The 24,129-nt window shown below is 37.6% G+C and overlaps 1 protein-coding gene across 4 annotated transcripts in view; it reads right to left on the bottom strand.

Annotated features, from left to right (window-relative positions):
* Positions 1–24,129, bottom strand: part of DPP10 (dipeptidyl peptidase like 10) — a 1,559,001-nt gene that overhangs the window by 372,297 nt on the left and 1,162,575 nt on the right. For all 4 annotated transcript variants that reach the window (XM_051849637.2, XM_051849636.2, XM_051849638.2 and 1 more), the window contains exon 5: positions 3,231–3,305. In XM_051849637.2, the coding sequence (XP_051705597.1) occupies positions 3,231–3,305 (75 nt within the window). The remainder of the gene's footprint in view (positions 1–3,230; positions 3,306–24,129) is intronic.

Here is a 24,129-nt window from a genome sequence, read left to right as displayed (position 1 = left end):
AGTATAAACTTATATTATTAATTATATTCACTTATTTTATATGTTTTCTCCAAATATCCAAAGTTAATTTAGTTTTTCTCTACTTTATAAATAATATCTTTCTTCAAAAATAACCCTAGATTTACAAAAAATTAGTAGGTAAAAACAGAGGATGAAAAACCATGGTCAATTTCTGTGGTTAGAGCAAGATCATTGATGATATTATCTGGGATGAGTGGATGTGGCATGGCATGGCTTTACTTTTCATACACAGTAAACCAACTTCTCTGAAAGCAATACTAAAAACTTATCTAAATAGACATTGAGTGACATAGACAGGGATAGAAATTTCTTAAAGTAATGGTACTAATTATGCTTAATAAATTATCATGTTTTTCTATTTTTAAACTTTATCATTCACAATTCTTTGAAAACCATAACAAATTTGTGTAAAACTATAAACATGAAAGTCAAAATTAAAACATTTCTCACTTCTTTACACCCACATATTTGAGGCCTAAGGTTTCAGGGACTTTGCATAATATATATATTTGATGTAACAAATGGAACCTGAATTTTCTTAATTATCAGTTTCATTTTAAGAAATTAATCAGCAATAGCTTCTTATGAATTCAAATTTTTATTTTGCGGTAGGTACTGATTCACATGCAGTTGTAGGAAATAACACAGAGCAACTTCATTTTCTCCCTGATTATAGCATCTCACAAAAGAGTACATGACAGCAAATAAGATACTGACCTATATTTAAACAAGATAATGGAATATTTCCATATCCACAAAGAACTTTCACACTGCTCTATGAAGCAAATAAGGCCATTCTTCCTTCCTTATCCTCTGAAAGCCAGTAGTCTGTTCTCTATTTCTATAATTTTGTCATTTCCATAATGTTGCACAAATGCAATGTCATAAACAATCTTCTTTTAGGACTAGGTTATATTTTCACTCAGAAAAATTCCACTGATTCCTGCAGGTTGCTACATACATCAAAAATTGTTCCTTTTGATTTTTCAAAGCATTTATTATACGGGTATAACACAGTTTGGCCATTCATCCATTGAGGATCATCTTGTTTGTTTCAAGCAATGGTTACTATAAATAAAATCATGATAAACTGTGTACAGGTTTTTACGGGAACATAAATTTTCTTTTTTTTTTTTTTTCAGATAAATGTAGTTGTTGGGTTGGATGTTGGTTGCATATCCATTATTTCAGAAAATTAACAAAATATCTTCCAGAGAAGCTGTACCATTATATAATCCTAAAATTTTCAGTGCATACTTGCCAGCATTTGGCATTGCTGCTTATTTTTCTTTGTTTTAGCCATTCTGAAAGGTGTGTTGTGACATGCCATTGTGATTTTAACTGGCTTGATGGCTACTGATGTTGAAATATTTTCATGTATTCTTCTGCCTCCTACTTAGTCTCTCCAGTGTAATGTCTGTTCATGGCTGACACATTTGCTGATTGCATAGTTGTTCCATTTTTGTCACTGCTTTCATTTTGTTGTTGTTCTATTTTCTTTATTGTTTTTAAGAGTTCTGTTTTGTGAGTTCTTTACTTGAGAACTCTGGTCCTTTATCAAGTACTATGTGAATTCCAAATATTTTCTTTTAGACTGTAGCTTGTATTTTTGTCCTCACAACAGGGTCTTACATGGAGCAATTGTTTTTCTTTTTATGAACCATGCTTTTAGTGTATAATTTAGTAACTCTTTTCCTAGCCTTAGATTCTATTTTTCCTATGTTGTTTTTCCTCTCCAAGTTTTACAGATTTATATTTTACTTTAAATTTATGATTTATTTGGAGTTTATAAGAGGTGTGAGGCTTAGGTCTACATGCTGTCTTTGTTTTGTTGTGTGTTTTGTGTTTTGCCAATGGATATCCAATAGCTCCAGTTTCATTTGTTGAAAAGGCCATTTTTCATCCATGGAATTACTTTTGCACCTTTGCCAACAATCAATCAGACATATTTGGGAGGACATATTTTTTGGTTCTCAATTCGCATTCATTGATCTGTGTCTATGATGCTGCCAGATCCACCCTTGCTTGCTACAGTCATTGAAATATTTTTTAAGGTTCATTATCATTATACACATAGCAGTCCCTTTAAATTTAAATCTATAGGTGAATGATTTCATTTTAATAATTTTTAGGATATTCAATATTTTTATTCATAAGAGTATTTTTTTCTTTTCACTAAAAGATGAGCCTTACAATCTCCCAATGACTAGAAATAGCATAGAACCAAAGCTAAGGAAAAAGGCCAAAACCTGATAAATATTAGGAAAAGATGTCTTTGGTTACAATGTCCCTGTCTTTGTCAGCATAAATTAATTTTAAATGAGAAAATATAAACTCCTATAAGAATAGACCATATGCATGAATATAGTCCAATAGACTAAAACCTTCAAAGAGGTCTTTTGAACTGTGAAATTCCATGTGTTCCAAGGCTTTGAAAGCATTATGAGTCTTTCTGCCTTAAGTCCATAAATTTTTATTGTCTATTGTAAAGCTCATAAAACTTTCTTGAATGATTTCCAATCATTTATTCTCCACAGAAACTAATCTGCTGAATTGTCTTTCCAACATTTACTTTGCTTTTAACTGTGCGAATTATATCTAAGTACAAAATACTCAGCAACCATACATACTGCTCTAATTGTGCTTTAGAGCTGACACAGAATAATGAAACACTAATTGCAATTAGAACATTTTATTTGTTCAGAATTAATTTCTTGGCTTGTCCTACTTGCATAATTACAACCATAAAGCCTACTATCAAATGTCACCAAGGAGTCCATTGGCCACAATCTGAAACAATGTTCTCACCAGCCCCTTCCCAATATACATACTGCAGCTCAGAGCACTGTCAGCAGCAACCTCCTGATCTACATACACAGCAAATACTCAACTATACAGTAAAGCTGACCCTGAAAAGTTCAGAAGCCCTCGTGTGTTGGATTTCCTAAAGCCTGACATTGTGCCCTCTGAAAAGGAATGGACTTGGATCAGCTCAAGCACCAAATTGTTCCAATTACTTGCTATCCAGATGTGGAAAAAAAGAAAACTGTCTTCAAACCTCTGTTGTGCCACATGGCTGACAGTGTCCCTCTGCAGTTACTAGATATGCCAAGTTTTCCCTACATGTGTAGATGGCTAAGTAAAACTATGGACCATCAACTGACCGCATCTCAAAGAAATGTCTCATTGAAAGAAAATAACTCTCTTACCTGTTTGACATCATATGCCAGGAGGACGTATTTTAAATCTGGTGAAACTGAATGTTTTGATGCTTTGAAGGTTACCTAGAGAAAAAGAGAAAGAATTATCCTAAAAAGCTTAATAACAAAGAAATTAACATGTATTTAGATATATGATGACCTTAAAAATTTTATGGAAAATACTTATAATAAAAACTATATATAAATTTCACAACAAAAAGTATGTTTAAATTCTATTATTCCTTGAGCTTTTTAAAATCCTCTTGCATAAATATCAAGAAATTTCAATTCTCATTATAACACTGTCAAATAGGCATTCTCATTTTTATTCTATATTTGCATATGTATACAGGCATGTATGATTATGTACATGGATATAAAAACTTGGAGAGGGGTGGAGGTCATGATACTGAATATAAAAACTTATAAATAGGCAGGATTCTTGGTACAGCAGGTTAAGCTGACATTTGGGAGTGAAGCCAGGAGTTGGGAACTCAATCCTACTCTCCTATTTGGTGGAAAGAAACCAACTACTTGAGCCATCTCACCTGCTGTCTCCCAGGTTCTGTCTTGGTGGGAAGCTGAGTCAAACCCAAGCACTCCATACAATGTGGGACATGAGCATCTTAACAAATAAGGAAATGCTCACCCCATTTTTTATTCTAGAATGAGGTGACACTTCATTCCACAAAATGTAATAAGTGTTCCGATAGAGTAAGCAGAAAAGTTAAGTATACTGAAAATAGATCTTTGTAAAAACTGAGAGTGGGAATGCAGGAGGGAGGGGGAGGAAAGGTTGGAGGGTGGGTGGGAGGGAGGGTAGGGGGGAAAGTGCCACTTTGTTCCTAAATCAGTATATGTGAAATATATGAAACTTGTTTAACATAAATAAATTAAAAAATAAGAATAAAATAAGAAATTTATGTTTAACATAAATAAAATTAATAAAATAAGAATGGCTGAAAAAAGCATAAACAAAGAACAAAAGCTTCTTTCCTTATAAGGTGGTGAGAGGGGGACAGAACAATAGAAAAGTAACTGGCTAACACCAGCCTACTCCTGGTTGCACTTGTGTAAAGATTAAAGCAGTGGGACCTCATGGCTTAACAGGTTAAACCACTGCCTGCAGCGCTGGCTTCAGGTTTGATTCTCAGCTGTTCCACTTCCCATCTAGCTCCCTGATAATGTGCCTGGTAAAGCAGCAGAAGGCAGCCCAACTCCTTGGCCTCCTGTACCCAAGTAGGAGATCTGGAAGAAGCTCCTGGCTCCTGGCTTCAACTTGGCCCAGCCCTGCCTGTTGTAGCCATTTGGGGAGTGAACCAGCAAATGGAGGATCTCTGTCACTGTGCCTTTCAAAATAAATAATTTTTTTTAAAAAGAATTTTGCCTTTCATTTTTAAAAGACTCATTTCAATAGTAATAAAAGCAACAATAGTAACAATATTAGTAGCTACCATTGGTTAGTCATCTATCACGAGTTGCCAGTTGCTAAGAAATTTGTATTTAATCACAATCCTAATAGTCCTCAGAGTGTTACTGTGAAGTAGATACCCTCATTCCCCACCCTCCCCTTCATCAGCTTATTGTGCATTGAATTTTGATAGCAGTTGGTCTGTGGGAGAATGTAGGGAGACACTGAAGACACAAGGTCATCTCTCCTAGCATTATTGTGTCTAGAGCTGTATTGTTCTATAGAGAAATTATTAAGGGGACAGTATCAGAAAGCCTATTGTTGTTTACAAATCAGTTAAGAAGGTAATGTCCTGTATCCTACTGGGATTAGACTTCTCTAACTTCCTAGTTGTTAATCTTTTTCAAGGTCAAAGAGAAGCAAACACATCAACAGCATCCAGGAGGCCCCCTTGCATAAGCCTTGCATCATCTCACCAGAGAGAGTGTTTTTGCAGAAAGCATCCCAATTTGGGTTCTAAATTATTTAAACAAAATCTCACCTTCCTTCTCCTCATCCACCCTCATGTGATGTCTCTCACACAAATTAACTTCACGCTCTCACAGGTGTGTCTAGGCCTTCATTAACAACATTTTAGTATCTTTTACAGTTTCTACAATTAGCCAGGCTGGCACTTTATTAATTATCAGTATACTCTCTCCAGCTTATGCAGCACACAAACTGGGAAAGCTTCCAAATATCTTTGCAAGGACCCAGGCTGCTGAATCTTTGAATTTACAGAGTGGTATGCAGATAACTGGGGCTGTGAAGAGCCTTATGATGATGGGGTAAAAGAGGCACCCTAATGGCTTATTCAAGGGACTTTGAGTGTCTCTGGCAAATCCCTCTTAGGATAAGCCACTAATGGTCTCTCTGTTGCATCCGGGGGATTAGATTTTTCAACCAGCCACAGGAGACCTCTTGGTTGACATTGACCCTAATTGCAGACATTAATGTAATTCTGCTTAGTCTCTGCTCAACATGGCTTCAAATTAGTGCTTTGGGAAGCAAATTATTGCCAATAATGCTATATATTACCTACATATTTGATAAGCTAATTACTATTGAGATAGTAGAAGATGCAGAAACAGTAGTTATATGTGTTTATTGCCATTATTCAGCAATGATGTCTACCTATACATATTTGACACCAGAGTGCAGAGAGCATAAAAATTCACGAATCGTGACATGTAGGAACATTACAGCTAGACAAGGTAGGATAAACACAGGAAAGTAAATATGCAGGGGGCTAGCTAGACCGATTAAACAATAAAGACAAGACATTTGACCAAGTTAAAAAAAGGAAAGCTTGCTTTCAGACAGCTTATGAGTGTGTTTTGGTGCCTCATTTGAATGTATCATTCATTTCCACCAAAACTCAGTTGTTCCACATTCACTATGTGATAAGCACTGCACCACAGTAGATACTGAAGATGGTAGAAAGGAATCAAACTGTGTTTTCCATCCCATATTGAGCAGGATAAATCAAGCACCAGGAGTCTCCGTAGTCCATGGTTGTGGTGGTGGTGGGGGGACCCAAATCTTTTATTTTTTGTTTTTGTTTTTGTTTTTTAAGATTCATTTTTTTTTCCACTTGAAATGCATAGTTACAAACTGAGAGAAGTCTTCCATCTGTTAGTTCACTCCCAAAATGGCCACAGTGGCCGGAGCTAGTCTGATCCGAAGCCAGGAGCCAGGAGCTAGGAACCAGGAGCCAGGAGCTTATTCTGGATCTCCCACATGGGTGCAGGGGCCCAAGGACTTGATCCATCTTCTGCTGCTTTCCAAGTACATTAGAAGGGAGCAGGATTAGACGTGGGGCAGCTGGGATGCCAACCAGAGCCCATATGGGAAGCCGGCTCTGCAGGCAGTGGCTTCACCCTCTATGCCACAGCGCTGGACCCGGGACCCAAATGTTAAATGCCTTAAAGGGCTGGGTTTGGAGAGTCAGGATGAACCTGCTTTGGCAAGAAGAGGACAGATGGAGTGGTCCAGCTGTATAAAAGGGGCAGTGGTCCCTCAGCTAAAGATAACTGTTTTGTGAGACAAATAAACATTGGCATATTTCAAAATGTTTTAAAAGCTGAAAGTCAAGACTGTAAGTTAAAATGTTATTTAAAATTTGTAATCTAGGAGCCAATGCCATGCTGCAATGAGCTAAGCTGCCACCTGCAATGTCAGCATCCCATGCTGGAGCACTGCTTCAAATCCCAGCTGCTCTGCATTTGATCTAGCTCCCTGCTAATTTGCCAGGGAAGGTGCAAAAGGTAGGTCCCCCTACCACCGCTGTAGGGAGACCCAGATAGAGCTCTGGGCTCCTGGCTTCGGCTCAATCAGCTGCAGCTGTTGCAGTCATTTGAGGCATAAGACAGCAATTAGAAGATCGCTCTCTCTCTCTCTCTCTCTCTCTCTGTTTCCCTCTCCCTCTCTCCCTCTTCGCCTCCCTTTCCCCCTCTATCCCTCCCTCCCACCACCTCTTTCACTCTGCCTTTCAAATAAATAATTATAATCCAAGACTTTTAAACAAAAATGAGACTATATTCTTTCCTGGGTTTATCAATTGACTAATTTTTTGGTTAAGTAATACTTTACATAAGATTGACTGAAGAAAGAAAAGACAGGCTATCAGGTTTAAACAACAAAATCTGGGGCCAGTGCTGTTGTGCAGTGGGCAAAAGCCCTGGCCTGCAGTGTTGGCATCCCACTCAATCCCCAGTTGAGTCCTGGCTGCTCCACTTCTGATCCAGCTCCCTGCTAATGTGCCTGGGAAAGCAGTGGAGGATGGCCCAAGTTCTTGGGCACCTGCATCCACGTGGGAGACCCAGAGGAACATCCAGGCTCCTGGCTTCGGATCGGCTCAGCTCTAGCCATTGTGACCATTTGGGGAGTGAATCAACAGATAGAAGACCTCTTTCTGTGTCTCTACCTCTCTCTGTAACTCTCTTTCAAATAAATGAAAAGTAAATCTTTAAAAATTTTTTTATGTATTTGGTAGTAACATAAGTGAAAAATTTCATTATCCAATGATTGCTAGTTAGATGAAATTATACATTCCAAACAAAATGCACAAAAAGCTTTAAAAACTACTGGGGAGGTAGGGGACGGTGCCCTGGATGACTGCTCATGTTAATAGTGCTTGTGTTGCGACCCCCACTGTGGTGTAGCAGGTAAAGCCGCCACCTGCAGTGCCAGCATCCCATTTGGTCACCAGTTCGAGTCCTGGCTGCTCTGTTTCTGATCCAGCTCACTGCCACGGCCTGAGAAAGCAGTAGAAGATGGCCTAAGTCCTTGGGCCCTGCACTCGCACGAGAGACCCAGAAGAAGCTCCTGACTCCTGCCTTCGGATCAGCCCAGGTCCAGTCATTGTGGCTATCTGGTGAGTGAACTAGCAGATAGGAGACCTCTCTGCCTCTGCCTCTCTGTAACTTTCCCTTTCAAGTAAATAAATAAATCTTTGAAAAAATAGTGCTTGTGTTATTCTCAATGTGAATATGGTGGAGCCCAGCATTGTTTCCACATGTGGAAACATTTAAACCAAAGGTGCCCCCAAATCAGATCCCAACTCAGAGTCCTCACTTTGGTAGATGGGTTAAAATGAGTTGGACCTGAAAAGCCTCTCATGACAATCCAGACCTGCCATGTCAAGAAGAGAAGAGGCGGGGGGCATACAGAAGAGGGTACATGTGCAAAGAAGACTGCACAAAAAGAAAAGATTAGTTGGGTTATATTTCAAGGAGGTACCTTTCTCTGAAGGGAGGAGAGAACTTCCACTTTGACTACCACCTTGTCTAAATATGATCAGAGTCGGTGAACTCAAAAGGCTTCATAGCCTTGGCAACTCATGACTAGAGCCTAGGGTGATTACTGAGGCCATAAACAAGAGTGTCAATTTGTTAAGTCAACAACAGAAGTCACTGTGCACTTACTCCTCATGTAGGATCTCTGTCCTTAATGTGCTGTACATTGTGATTTAATGCGATAACTAGTACTCAAACAGTATTTTTCACTTTGTGTTTCTATGTGGGTGCAAACTGTTGAAATCTTTACTTAATATATGCTAAACTGATCTTCTGTATATAAAGAGAATTGAAAATGAATCTTGATGTGAATGGAAGGGGGGAGGGAGCGGGAAAGGGGAGGGTTGTGGGTGGGAGGGAAGTTATAGGTGGGGGAAGCCATTGTAATCCATAAGCTGTAGTTTGGACATTTATATTCATTAAATAAAAGTTAAAAAAAAAAGAATGAGAAAAAAGGAAGTATACACAATAACTTCTGCTTTTCAATTTATCACCGGGTGAACCCAAACTGGGAGAAAGGGGAAGATAATAATATTTTGAGTTATATTTTAGAGATGGAAATTTATTTACTTACTTGCAAGACACACACACACACAGAGAGAGAGAGAGAGAGAGAGAGAGAGAGAGATGACATTCCAAATGCCCACCATGGCCAGGATTTAGTCAGGCTGAAGCCAGGAGCTTGGAAATCAATCCACACCTCCCAGATGAGCAGCAGGAATCCCAATCATATAGGCTGTCACTTCTGCCTCCTCGAATCTGCATTGGCAGGAAGCTGGATTCAGGAGTCAACGCTGGGTAACAAACCCAGGTACTTCCATGTGGAACACAGGTATCTGAAGTGCTAGACTAAACCCTGCCCCAACATGACAATTTTAGATATTTCAGGGTTATAGTTCCTGTAATACATCCAATAGGAAATGTTCAGGATTTGTGTAAAAAAGAGATATCTGGAAGCCTCATCTTTAATATACTATAAGAATTATTAGACAAAAATTCATATTCAATACAAATCCATCCCCTTTAAAGAAAAGAGTGAAACTACTCAACCAACACCCTGTACAGGAATGGATCAGTAACACTGAATTTGTTATGGATGTTATTTAACATTACTTTTATCATTTAAATATGAATGTTTTCTTTCTCCTTACTTTTGTTCCACCTGTTCCACTTAGTAAAATACCTTCTCCTCTCTCTTCTCCCTATTCAAACTGTACAAAGCTTTCTGTAAAATATCATTGTACTCTTCTTCCTTTAAGCCTTCCCTGTCCTCCTTAGCTCAACTTATTCATCTGACCTCATATGTATATTATTATATGTGCAGCTCATCTCACAATTGATCACTGATTCGTGATCACTCATCTAAGTTGTTTGGAACTGCAATTTACATCTTTTATTGCTACAGTAATGTTCCTATTAAGAGGCTCCATTGCAATGATTCACTTTTGTCAGAAACATTATAACTAGAGGTAGAAATAGCATAATGATGGTGTTCCAAGATGTCAGATATTAAAGACCATGGCAAGAAATCATTAAACAAAAACTTAAATGTCAGAAGTGCCAGAAAATATGAAATATGCATTCAAATGGCTTGAGGCCGAAAAAGGACAGAGCAAGAGGAGAATAAAAGATGTGGTTATAATTAACACATATTGGTGAGAAAGACTTGGTTGCCTTAAAACTGAGAGATAGCATAAGAATAGGAAATGAGCTCTTGGGTTAAGAATTGCTGTAGTTCTTCAAACAAGTTGGTGCTTAAAAATAACTATAGACATCTCTATATAGAAAAATATCTTGACCCAGAAATTTCAGCTGAGTCTAAGTCTAAAAAAGTAGGCATACATATTTGTTGTAATTTTTTAGATTTTTTTGTTTATTTATTTGAAAAGCAGAATATGACAGAGAAAGACAGAGATCTTCTCTCCACTGGTTCTTTCCCCAAATGCCTGCAAAAGCAAGGACTGGACCCAAGCCATCTGGATCTCTGTCGCTCCCCGTCTTCGTGGAGGAACGACACAGGACCCTGCGCTGTTCTTTTGTCTGCTCGGCCCTCCCCGGGTTTGCTGCTGGTTCTTCCCGGGTTGGCTACTGACCCTTCCACCTCCGTGGAAGGGCGGTTCCCCCTGGCCACTTTCCCCACTTCCGCAGGGGAGCGGCACACCGACAGCCGGCTCTCTCGGGGGCTGCACAGGTGTTCCCTCAGATGTTCCCCTTAGATGTTCCTGGTGCATGCTGTCTCTCTCCTCCTTTATAGTCCTCCTCCGCCAATCCTAACTCGGCTGCCCACACGCCGAGTACGCTGCTCTCCTCCAATCAGGAGCAGGATCAGCTCCTGGAGGTCATCACTCAAGTTGGCAAGAGGCAGCTGCGTAGAAGCTGTTTTCTCCTCTCCCAGCGCCATATTGTGGGAGAGCAGATGCATAGAATAAGTCTTAATTCCAGTAACTCAGTCCAGTCCGGGTTGCTCCCCACAGATCTCCTTTGTGGGTGGCAAGGACTCAAGAACTTGAGCCATTATCCACTGCTTCTCAGATCTATTAGCAGGGAACTGGATCAGGAGTGGTATAGCTGGACCTAAAAATGGCACTCTGAAACGGGATGTGAGTGTCAGAAGTGGTGGCTTAACTCACTGTACCACAATGCCTACCCATGTGCATATATTTATAACAGAGAACAATGAAAACAAGAATACAAGTGTTAATGAACCCTATTTTTTTATTTCTGCTCCCTCAAACTCCACCAAACTCCCTAACACACACACACACACACACACACAGAGTTAATGTTTAATTGACTTGAGTTATGCCTTCCCTCACTACTCAATCTCATTACTAGTTTATTGATAACTGACAAAAATGTTTAGAAAGTCATTTATCATTGTAGGAAAATTAATGATTAATTTTGAAAAAATGTAATTAAGTATATATTATGAATCAGTTTCTCTGATAGTGTAGTCTACAGATAATTAAATTCCCTTGCTTGAGCATGAGGGAGAGTTTCGAAGCCAGTTGACATGAAGTTGGTGGGACGAGGGAGACGAGTGACTATTCAGCTGAGGTAGAGAAAAGGAAAATAAAAAGAAGTTGGAAAACAAAGTGACCAAACTACAGTCCATGGTATGAGGTGAAAGATGGGCTCTTTTCCACTGCCTCACTTCAAATCAAAGGAACAAAGAAGCAGCAGATATGTGGGCTTTTGTCTTTTACCTCTAAACAAACCCATGATTTGTCTACTATAGCTAAAACTGAGTTTCTACACAGGGCATTTTTACTATTGAATTTTTATAGTGCATTTATTGTGTTGTCCTTTATTTTAACATATTTATTTTATTTATTTGAAAGAGTTACAGAAAGACAGTGAGAGACAGAGAGATCTATCTTCTGGTTCAGTCCCTAAATAGCCTCAATGGCAAAGGCTGGGCCAGGTGGAAGCCAGGATCCAGGAGCTTCTCCTGGTCTCCCTCGTGGATGCAGGGGTCCAAGCACTTGGGTCAGCTGCTGCTGCTTTCCCAGGCACATTAGCAGGGAGCTGGATTGGAAGCAGAGCACCCAGGACTCAAATCAGTGCCCATATGGGTTGCCAGCATCTCAGGTGGCAGCTTTACTCGCTATGCCACAACGCTGGCCCTTGTGTTGTCTTTTCTTAGCTATCCAATTAATTGCTAGAGTATTTTTTTAAACTTTTATTTAATGAATATAAATTTCCAAAGTACAGAATATGGATTACGATGGCTTCCCCCCCCATAACGTCCCTCCCACCCGCAACCCTCCCCTTATCCACTCCCTCTCCCCTTCCATTCACATCAAGATTCACTTTCTATTCTCTTTATATACAGAAGATCAGTTTAGCATACATTAAGTAAAGATTTCAACAGTTTGCTCCCACACAGAAACATAAATTACTAGAGTATTTTAATTAATTATCTTGCTTTATAACATTCACAGAATCCATGTTGTGATATATAAACATAATGGATTTTCTCTATGTGTCTGTCTCTCATTTTCTTTGGTCACAAATACTTTATTGATTCTGGAATATTTTATAAAACAACTCAATGCAGAACATCTCAGGTAGATTTTAAGACTATTGAATCAGTACTAACTAATCCATGTAGATTGCCTTGCATATATATATATATATATATATATTCATTGCTAAATAAATATGAAAGCCAAAATTATATTATGTTGACTTAGAATCAATACAGACATAGGCTGAGGCTGTATATAAAATATTTAAAAAACAATGTTTTATTTTTAAAAAAAGATTAAAATTAATGGTCACTGAAGTTTATTAATAAAATAAAATTTAAAAACAGAGTAGACAAGGTGACTTTGAGAAAAATGCCATCATTTCTCCACCCAAAGTCAATACATTAGAAAAGTTATGGCTGAGGAAAGAAAGAGATACTGTAACTTGCATATTTATGCAAATTATTTCTTGGAAGTTCAGTTTGTCTTGGTCTAATGAATCTTTGAATTGTCTTAATGCTTTCTAATCATCATACTTCAAATATATTTTTCTCTTAAATGGTGCTGTCACATTCAAATACAGCTGCACACAGTGTAGAAAGAAAGATTAAGGGCCCGCATTGTGGTGCTGTGTGTTAAGCTGAGGCTTGCAATGCTAGCATGTTATATTGGAGCACTGGTTGGAGTTTTGGTTGCTTCACGTTTCAGTTGCATTGTTTCCAATCCAGCACCCTGTTAATGTATCTGAGAAAGCAGAAGATGATGAAGCAAGTACATGGCCCCCTACCAGACACATGGTAGACCTGGATGCAGTTCCTGGCTCCAGGCTTTGGCCTGGACCAGCTCCTGTTATTGTGGCCATTTTGGGATTGAACCAGTAGACGCAAGATGTCTCTCCTTCTTTCTCTGTTGCTCTGCCTTGCAAATAAATAAATGAATAAACACAAAGAAGAAAGTAAAAGCAATGGAAATCCTAAAAAATATCACATTAGAAATGCAGGATCAGTTTTCTCTCCATGGCCTTAAACAATTTTTGATACAATGCTTACCAAAATAGATAAGTGACTGGAGTTTTCCAAAAATTTTCCAAAATATTACTTAAGTTTTCCATAAAATTACTTAAATTCATTCTTACTATGATATTTCATCAAATTGCACAGACTAGGATTTCATAAACCTTAGTAGTATAGTTAATGTTTTAAAACATTATATGTACATTTCAAGTATTTCTGTTAATAAGATTTTATTTCTGGTATAGGCAAGAACATGGCTTACAAAAACTTTGCAAATCTCATATTAGTAAAACTAAAGTAAAATATATGACCAATATTGATTTGATTCAGAAATTTAAATGTTTAATAAAGTAGTGCTTTAAAGAATAAATCTTCCTAACAAATGATCAATTTTTCTTATTTCAAAGGCTCATTTGAAACTGGTATAATCCCAGTAATTTAGTATTAGCATTAATAATTCCAAAGAACGAGAGGAACTAGGTTAATAATAAAAGGAAACTTACTTGTGCCAGATTTTATGTTTTCTCATATATTCCTCAAAATACCATATTTGATGTCTACTTTTTCCTTTCCATTTTCTCTTTTGAATTAGATTAGTCATAACTGTCTCTCCTTTTTTTTAAAAAAAAAGATTTATTTATTTAGTTGAAAGGCAGAGTTACAGAGAAGCAGAGGCAGAGAAAAAGAGAGAGAAAGGTCTTCCACGTGCTGGTTCACTACCCAAATGGCCACAATGGCTGGAGCTGGGCTGATCTGAAGCCAGGAGCCTGGAGCTTCTTCCGAGTCTCCCTTGTGGGTGCGGGGCAAAAAGACTTGGGACATCTTCTATTGCTTTCCCAGGCTATAGCAGAGAGCTAGATTGGAAGTGGAGGAGCCAAGACTTGAACTGGCACCCATATGGGATACCGGTGCTGCAGACCAGGCCTTTAATCCGCTGTACCACAGAGCTGGCTCCCATAACTGTCTCTTGACATACTGTCAATCATGATATTTATCAAATCAAAATATAGGATCGCAGATAAATTTGACATCAGTTAATCAACAGATACATATTGTTATATCTTAAAATATTGACAAAGCATATAAACATGAAAGTCACATCAAGACAATGGAATATTCCTTAGTTGTGAAGAAAAGTGAATTACAACAAAACGCAAATATGCACAATTGAGAAACAGAATGCTGAATGATAAAGTGAAATATATGAAGATCACAGATGCCTCCTTTAAAAATAAGAATAAATAATATGTCATGTAGGCAAACATTTATAAGTAGCAAAGCAAATTCAGACATTTGCCAGAAGCCCAAATATAAGAATGATTTATGGAGTGAATTAGTTTAAAAGATGAATTGTAATGTACTAAACTTGCACAATAATTATTCAGTGTTAAAGTCATTCCTTATTTCCCATATGCTCAGAAAAGCCCATTAATATCTCCCAGGTACAGCTGAAAAGACCAGCAGTTGCTTGTAACTGTTTTCTTATGGTACATACTAAGAGAGTGCTTGGCGGGTTATATAAGCATGTGAATGTTCCATCACATAATAATGGCGAAGTCTTACCCAAAGTAAAACATAAATTACACTCTCACTTTCAGTGTGTAAGAGACCTTGTTATTCCACCTTCTATCCAATCATTGGTCATGAATATGAGCATTAAGCTTTCCCTACGGGACAGATGCAAATGCTATGCCCTTGTTCATAAACATTTTTGTTCATAACCATTTTATTTGTTTTTCAATGTCTGCCTCTTTGTTAAAAATTAGACATATTTATTTATCTAAAAGGTAGAGTTACAGAGAGATAGAGGGAGATGCACAGAGACAGAAAGAGAAAGATCTTTCATCTATTGGTTTGCTACCCCAAATGGCCACAACTACCAGGGATAGGCCAAACCAAAGCCAGGAGTCTGAAATTCCCTCAGGGTCTCCTACATGGATGCAGAGGACCAGGCACTTGGTCACCTTCACTGCTTTCTCAGGCATGTTAGCATGGATCTGGATGGGAAGCGGAGCACCCTGGACTTGAACCAGCACTCATATGGGATGCTGGAGCAGCAGGTAGCAGTTTAACTCACTGTGCCACAACACTGGCCCCTATTTAGTTCATTTTTAATTGATTTGGAAGTGTTCTTTATATTAATTACACTAAAATTTTCTCAATTAACTAGTGTTTTTCACTATGTCTTTATTATTAACCATTTGGCATTCATTGGTATACTAAAATGCCCTTGTTTTGTATTTTTTACAGGAATCTGTAATAGAGATAGGCAAGAAACAAAAATAACAGAAATATGATAAAGCCAAAAAACACAAGGCATAGCTTTGAAGATGGATATTTGTTGCATATGTTCAAAAGTGGGATATTACTCTTCATGCTTAGAACTCATAAAAACACTGTTTCTAGGTCATTTGTCACCATTTGTAAATGGCCCCTCTCTATAAAAGCAAAGAACGATATAAAAGAAATTGGTAATTTTGGATGTACATCCCTACTGGCACAATACATCCTGTTCTGTTGGAGAAAGAGGGTCTATAAAATGGAGTCCAATTCAGTGCAATCCCAATGAGGAATAATCAGGAGCTGCCTCCTTATTCAATTTCTTGAGCTCACATTCCAAGTTCTGAAGTGAGATCTGGTTTTATTTTCTTGTCTCATAGTCACAGCAGCAAACCCTGACGGTCTCTCAACTGTGCTTAGGAACTGAGTCAGATATTTCCTGGAGGTGAGCCGTCATTTACTAAACGTTTTTATGGCCCAATGCCAAAGGTCATTTCTTGTATCGTTCACTTCCTCAGAAATGTTCATCAATAGCTTCAACTGTCTTATAAGATGTACAGAATGGTAAGATTAGTGTCATTTCTGCAGGATTTTAAAGGTCCATAGAAGAGTTGCATTAAGCATAAGGCTTGGAGAAATGTTAAGTCCACAAGCTTCTTTCTTGTGGAGGTCACCAGGGGCACAATAAAAACCTCCTCTGTCTGATGAGAAAGGCAGAGTAGCTGGCTGGGAGAACCCACCGCACTGCAAGAGAATAAACTCATCCTAACTACGAGGAGGCTGCCTTTACAGCCGTACTCCTGGGATTACAGACTGCATCGCAACAGTCAGCCCGACCGTGCTGCCTGCCCACTGCTCTCCTGCAGCATGGCCAATAAACAAATCTCTTTGCGACTCCGACTGCTCTAGTGAATTCTTTCACCACCAGGACCTCAGTCTCAGTCAGTCACTTTATTATCTTGTGTGGAAAGTTGAAGGAACATTTAAGGATTACAATGCCAAGGTCTTAGTGGGTAGATGAGTGCTGCAGCGTTTATCAAAGAATGTCTAGCTGAGTGAGTTCACCGCAGTCATTTGCTCACAACTTTTCCTATTGTACTACCTTCCTTTTCCTTCACTCATTTCTTCTTTCAGACGCTTAACAGCAGTCACAGGACTAAGAAATCTGAAATGCCGAGACCTTTTAGCTGGATTTTCCAAATGATAGAGAATGAATGATTCCAGTGAAATTCGAACTCGGTAAAAATATCTAAAGAAGAAATGTTACTGCTCATGACTAACACTTGCAAATAACTATCAAAACTTGCACTATGCAAAGTATCTCACTCAAAAAAATTGTCAAAGCACATAAGAAAAGATGATACTCAACCTCACTCATTCTCAAATAATTACAAATTACTAGACCAATTAAACATAATACTCATTAGCACAATTGATACAAATTAAAATTTTGACAATAACCAGTGAGAGCAAGAATACATTAATAGGCAATAGTATATATAAAGAATCTTTTAAAGATTCTTGGAAAATGCATATTATGAAAATTTATTGAATTTTAAAAGATTCTGAACCAAAATGAATTTCTTTTAATTTCATTTTTCTGCAAAACTTTTTCAAGAACTCTCATACTTTTGGTGGGCATAATTAACACAATTTGACATATTCTATTAAATTTCAAATGATCTTTCCTTTGACTTAGCAATTTTACTTCTATGTATTTCACCTACAAATATACTTCAAAAATGCCTATCAATTTTTTTCAGCAGGTGTGAAATAATAATAGAGAATAAGTAAGCAAATTATATAAGTAAATGCTAGCATATCATGAGGTCTACATCATTAAGTGATAATATAGATAAACAAAAGAGTTTATGTCAAAAGAATCTTCAAATTGCATTATTAATTAGATAAAAAGTATAGGCCAATCACATTGTTGAAATTAGATATAAATATGCACAATCACATGTATCAACATACACACTTAGATATGTATATAGACAGAAGAGTGTATATGCTGTTAAAATATTATATTGTTTACATAAGATCTAAGAAGAGGCATGCAGATATATTTCTAGAGGTTTTCGGACATGTACACATAATACATGATTCTCTTCAGAAAGGGACATTGAGTGATATGAAGGGAATTTTTTTATTATAGATAGTATATATACATCTATATAGAACTTTCTGTAATGATAGAAATGTTGGAAATGTTTCATAACTTCACTGCCCAATGTGGTAACCATGGATCGTATTTGGTTACTGAATATATCACATGTAGCTGATATGGATGAAAGATGAAATTAATTTTTAATTACTTTAATTAATTAAAAAATAAAATTAGATGTTAATGTTTTGGCTGCATCCTACGTTGTGGTATCTAGGTTCAAATCCCATCTCCAACTCTTGACTCCAGCTTCCTATTAATGCAGATCTGGGAGGCAGGAGTGGTAGCTCAAGTGATTGGGTTTCTATAACTCACATGAGAGATCTGATTGCATTTCTAGCTCCTGGCTGTGGCTGGGGCCCAACCCTTACTTTTACAGGTATCTGGAACATGGGAGTTTTCTCTTTCTGTTTCCCTGTCTTTCAAATAAATGAACACAAATGAACACAAATTAAAAATAAACTAATACAGTTAAATAGCCACATGTGGCTAGTAGCTATTTAAGTATGCATTTTTTTTTTTCTTGTTTTAAAACCTCCCTGGGTGAGACCCCAGTGGAAAGGAGTGGTCATCAAAGAAGGATATACTTTTCTCTGGAGAGAGGAGAGAACTTCCACTTTGCTTAGGGCCTTGTCTAAATACTGATGGAGTTTATGGAACTCAAAAAGCTTCCATGGCCTAGGCAGCGCATGTCAAGAGCCTCCGGTGATCACTGATGTCACACGTAACAACAGGAGTCACTGTGTACTAACTTCCCATGCAGGACCTCTGTTATCAAAGAGCTACAGTATTAACTTTAATGGTAAAACTTAATCCCAAAGATTTACTTTATTCTATTATGTGATATTATGTATATATGTTCTAGTTATTTCTAAGTGTCAAACTCCATTGTCTGTATTCCTAAGTATTTCTTTAAAGTTTATTAAGTGCCTCAAATATAATCAAGGTGGCATGTGCCAATGCCATCTCACTACTCCAAGTGATCAATTTCAGTTCACAATTGATCATAATGAAAGGACTAAGAGTCAAAGGGAGCACATAAACAAGTCTAGTATCTGCTAACACCAACCGATAGAATAAATAAAGGGGAGAGTGATCCAACATGGGAAGTGAGATACTCAGCAGACTCATAGAATGGTGGATGTCCTAAATAGCACTCTGGCCTCAGAATCAGCCCTAAAGGCACTCGGATCTGGCTGAAAAGCCCATGAGAGTATTTCAGGCATGGAAAGCCAAGACACTCTGGCAAAAAGATCTCTGTGAGTGAGATCCCAGTGGAAAGAACAGGTCTTCAAAGAGGGAGGTGCCTTTCTCTGAAGGGAGGAGAGAACCTCCACTTTGACTATGACCGTGTCTAAACAAGATAAGAGTCGGAGAACTCAAGGGGCTTCCATAGCCTTGGAAACTCATAACTGGTGCATAGGGAGATTACTGATGCCATAAACAGGAGTGTCAATTGGTAAAGTCAACAACAGGAGTCACTGTGCACTTACTCCTCATGTAGGATCTCTGTCCTTAACGTGCTGTACACTGAGGCTTAATGCTATAACGAGTACTCAAACAGTATATTTCACTTTGTGTTTCTATGGGGGTGCAAACGACTGAAATCTTTACTTAATGTACACTAAACTGATCTTCTGTAAAAAAAAAAAAAAAAGAAAGAAATTATCAATTCCCAACTTGACTCTCACTGGGATTAAACATGACAATAGGTCTGATCTGATTTCATCATCATTTAAAAAAAATCATCTATTATTTTTCACTTTATGTTTCTGTGTGGGAGCAAACTGTTGAAATACTTACTTAAGGTATACTAAGCTGATCTTCTGTATATTAAGATAATCGAAAATGAATCTTGATGTGAATGGAAGGGGAGAGGGAGTGGGAAAGGGGAGGGTTGTGGGTGGGAGGGACGGTATGGGGGGGGAAGCCATTGTAACCCATGAGTCGTACTTTGGAAATTTATATTCATTAAATAAAAGATAAAAAAAAAATTAAAATGCCAAAAGCAACAAAAAAAAATATAAAATCTTGGATACGTGTCTGTGAAATTCCTATCTCGTATGTTTTAACATAGGGTCAGATATTTAAAGGCAGCTGAGGAGATTTCTGGAAATGGAAAAATTCTGTAGAATTTGTATTCCCAGATTTGGATTCCAAACTTTTGTATATAGCTTTAAAGACACCCTGATACAGACTCTGTACTGAAAAGGGTAGCTGCAAAAGTTGTTCCAGAGAACTAAGGAGCTTCTAACTAAAGCTCCAGTATTGGGAATTGCTGATGGCAGGATTCTATGGAGTTTGGATTCCAAGATTCGGATTCCAAGCTTTTGTACATAGCTTTAGAAAGGCCCTGATGCAGACTCTGTACTAAAAAGGGTAGCTACAAGAGTTATGGATTCCAGGATTTGGATTCTAAGCCTTGTGTTTGTTTTAAAAAGCCTCTGACACAGACACACTGTGCTGGACGGGGGAGCTACAAAAGGTGTTCCAAGGAATCAAGGAGTTTAACAAAAATTCCAACCATCCATAAGATCCTCTTCAGATCAGTTTCTGCTTAAATAAAAGGGACCTTACCAGGTGCTACTGAGCACGACTAGCACAATAAAATTAGGATTAAACTTCTACCTCTTAAGTCTTCACAGGTGAATGCAAAAGACATGCCTGACTGTTCCTAGAAGCCAATCAGAAACCTTAAGTACCACTTCAAAGCAAAAAGGATAAGTAAAACTTTTGCCTTTGTCTAAGACAAACATACCGTACCTGCATTTCTTGATTATCTCTCAGAACAATTATTGATAATAAAGCTACCTAATGGGTTCTTCCATTTAAAATTCTCTATACTCAAGCTAAATGGGTTTATAATCTACATAAGGGTAGCCTATCACTACCCACTATCTGGGAATCTGTAAGATATGTTCTTTTCATCTAAAGGGGCATTCCATTTATAATTGGTTTTGTTCCAGTTCTGCTCATACTAATTAACAAACTCATGTTTCAGAACTCGACTTCTGGGAGTAACCAACCATGCAGGGGACACAGACGTTGGCAATGACCGAGATTGATTGCTCCAGCTCACAAAGTGAATTTGCTAGATAGGATAGACAGAGACTTCCAGACCCTGGATAGGCAGGGCCTGCACTACACCCCTCATAAGCAGGAAGCAGGTACAAAAGAGATGATTCGATGTCCATCAACTTCCCTTAGGATTAAGGGGATGGGGTCTCTGAGGGAGGAATGAAGTAGGCAAGCATACAGGTTAAAATTTATTAGGTTTGTGAGCTGGAAGACAAAGACTTCACCACGCCCCTGTGTGACCTGACGCCCTACCTGATACCTTCCCCACGCCCCTGTGTGACCTCATTCCCCTACCTGGCCACACTGGAGTGCCCACCAGCCAATCAGGTTAATTAACCCCTCCCCTTTGAGAGTGGATTAACAGCCTGGAACAGGGTTGTTGGCCTTTTCCTCCCTCCATCGCCCTGGCCTCTGGCAAGGAGGGGGCTGGCTGTAGCCCTGCACCTCCAGGGCACATGGCCTTCCGGCCACCCGCCCTAGGCTTCCTGGCTTAGATGCTCCACCACATGGCTGGTTCCTGGTGCTCGGTATGAACCCAGATTTACCTCTCTCTCTTACATAAAACCCTCACACTCCTATGCATCTTTCACACTAAATAAAAGCTTAAGCTTAAAATGTTTAAAAAAAAAAAAAAGTCAACAGAGACTGAAAGTAATATTTGCATTTACAATTAACACTATATTTTATTAAAATACCAATTAAAGTTATTTTTAAAGAACATTTATAAGTGGTAGTCAGAGACATAATCACAAATAAAAATGGAGGAATGACATAGACGTGTAAAAAACAGTGTCACAAAAATAAGTTCTCATTTACTTACAGCTTATGAAAATAAATATTTTATTCTCTAAAGTAGACTTACAATATGAATTTCTGTTGCTTTTTTAATTTTTTTAAAAAATAATATAAAGATTATTCTATGTGTATATATAATAATTAAATTTTTATTTGCTATTTTTATAATAAATAGAATGTGATTTCAAGTATTTTCTCTTTAAAACAATATCATCATAGCACTACCCATATATAATGGAGTGAAGTTCATTGTGCATTGAACATGATTTTCCCATCCTCCAGTTATGATGTGCATTTATAATAATGTAAATTCTTAAGTTATAATGCAGTCATTAATTTACTTTAGTTATTTTTTTTCTCCCTTAGTTTTTTTTTTAAAGCAGTGGTGTACACGATAGGTATATTTTTGTCTGGGCCTTTTTTCTTCTTTTATTTTTTTTAAGGCAAGCACATTATTCACAATCATCAAAAACATCCCAACATGAATGGTTTAGAACATGTGTGTTCTAAAAGACACTTTTTAAAGTATAAATACAGGAGAACCTTTTTTAAGCTAATTTATGAATTTGAAGTAGGCTAAGAAAGGTACATATTAGTCCAATTGAGAAGGTACAATTTTCATTATAGTCTCTTCTAATTCAAGTAGTTACTTTCTGACCATTGATGAATGAGAGAATGCAATGATTCAATTAATATAAGAAAACCTATTATCTAAATAAAAAATAATACACAGCACACAAAACAAAATCTTCTAAGCAATTTTTTCAAAGTGGAAATTAAGTTGTAATTGTTATGCAGAGAACATCAATTAATGTGAGAAATAGACTATTATGCTTAGCTATATTATTTTTGGAAATTCCTTATGCACCTTTCTGTTTCATTAAAGCAGAATATAACACATAAAAAGCATGTATGAGACTAAAGACAGGAAAAAAAAGCAGACAAAATTTCAAAATCTAATGACTCAAAACTTTGTAATTTGATAAGAAATATTAATGTACTTATTTAGGAAGCCCAACAAATTCCAAATATAGCAAACTCAGAAAGATCCTCACAGACACATCCTATCAAAATAACAAAACTCTAACAAAAATAAAATAATGAAAAGAGCAAGGGAAAAGTAACTTCACATCTTCTCATAAGAAGCCACAGAGGACAGAACAGAATTAGAGTGACATTTTCAAAGTATTAAAGGAAAGTGACCAGCAAACAATTCCAGGTAAAAGCTCCTTTGAAAATGAGGGGAGGGTTGGCGCTGTGGTGCATTAGCTTAAGCCACGGCTTGAGGCACACACAAGCCAAACTGGAGTGTCAGGGACGGAGGTCTGTCTCCTTGTGTGCTTGCAAACCAGAGCCCTGCTAATGAACCTGGGGATGCAGCAGATGATAGCTCAAACATGATTCTGTACTCACATGTTAGAGACCTGGACAGACTTCCTGGCTTCCGAATGTGGCTGAGTCTAGTCCAGGCTACTGCAGGCATTTGGGATTTCCCAAATGGAAGATCTCAATCTCAGTCTCTCATTGTCATTCTCCCTTTCTCTCTCTCTTTCTTACTCTGCCTTTCAAATAAACTAAAATGAGTAGATATAAAAATTAAGATGAAGGAGAAATTAAACTATTTCTAACTAAATAAAACATATATGTTGTATATAGCTATAACTTGATTAACAATGATAGAATAAAGGAGAGAGAAGTAATGCAGGTACACAGGAAAACATTATGTACCACACAAATTAAATTGATACTTAATCTGAACTAGATTATTCTAAATTAAGATGTTAGTTGTAACATCAAAAGCCAAATGGCTAAATGCATAACAAAAATTAGTAAAAGTGGGGAGAGCATTCAGCATAGCAGTTAAGACATTATTTAAGACATGTGTGTCCCATATCACAGTTCAACATCCATCTCCAGCTACTGATTCTAGCCTCCTGTTAAAGCAGAGCTTTGGAGGCAGTAATGATGGATCAAACAGTTGAGTTCCTGCCACCCACGTGGGAAATCTGAGTTGAGTTGCTGGTTCCTGGCTTTGGTCCCATTGAATCCTCCTGATTATTACAGAGATTTGGCAAGTGATCCAGCAAATGGAGGTTCTCTCTCCCTCTCTCTCTCTCTCTCTGTCTCTCCACCTCCCTCCCTCTGTCCCTCCATCTCCCTCTCTCTCTCCATCTCCCTCTCTCTCTCCATCTCCCTCTCTCTCTCTCTCAAATCTGTTATATTTTTAAATAGCAAACAATAATGACAAGTAAAACATAAAGTAGAATATATCTGTTTAACTCAACTAAAGTCAGGAATCAAAGAATAGAGGAAAATCTGACACATACAGAAAAAAACTATATAGAGAAAAGTGAATG

This window comes from Oryctolagus cuniculus, chromosome 3 (assembly GCF_964237555.1).
Source record: "Oryctolagus cuniculus chromosome 3, mOryCun1.1, whole genome shotgun sequence".
In the NCBI taxonomy this organism is placed as follows: Eukaryota; Metazoa; Chordata; class Mammalia; order Lagomorpha; family Leporidae; genus Oryctolagus; species Oryctolagus cuniculus.
Note: the sequence above shows the minus strand (reverse complement) of the source record. Positions and strands in the feature narration are given on the sequence as shown.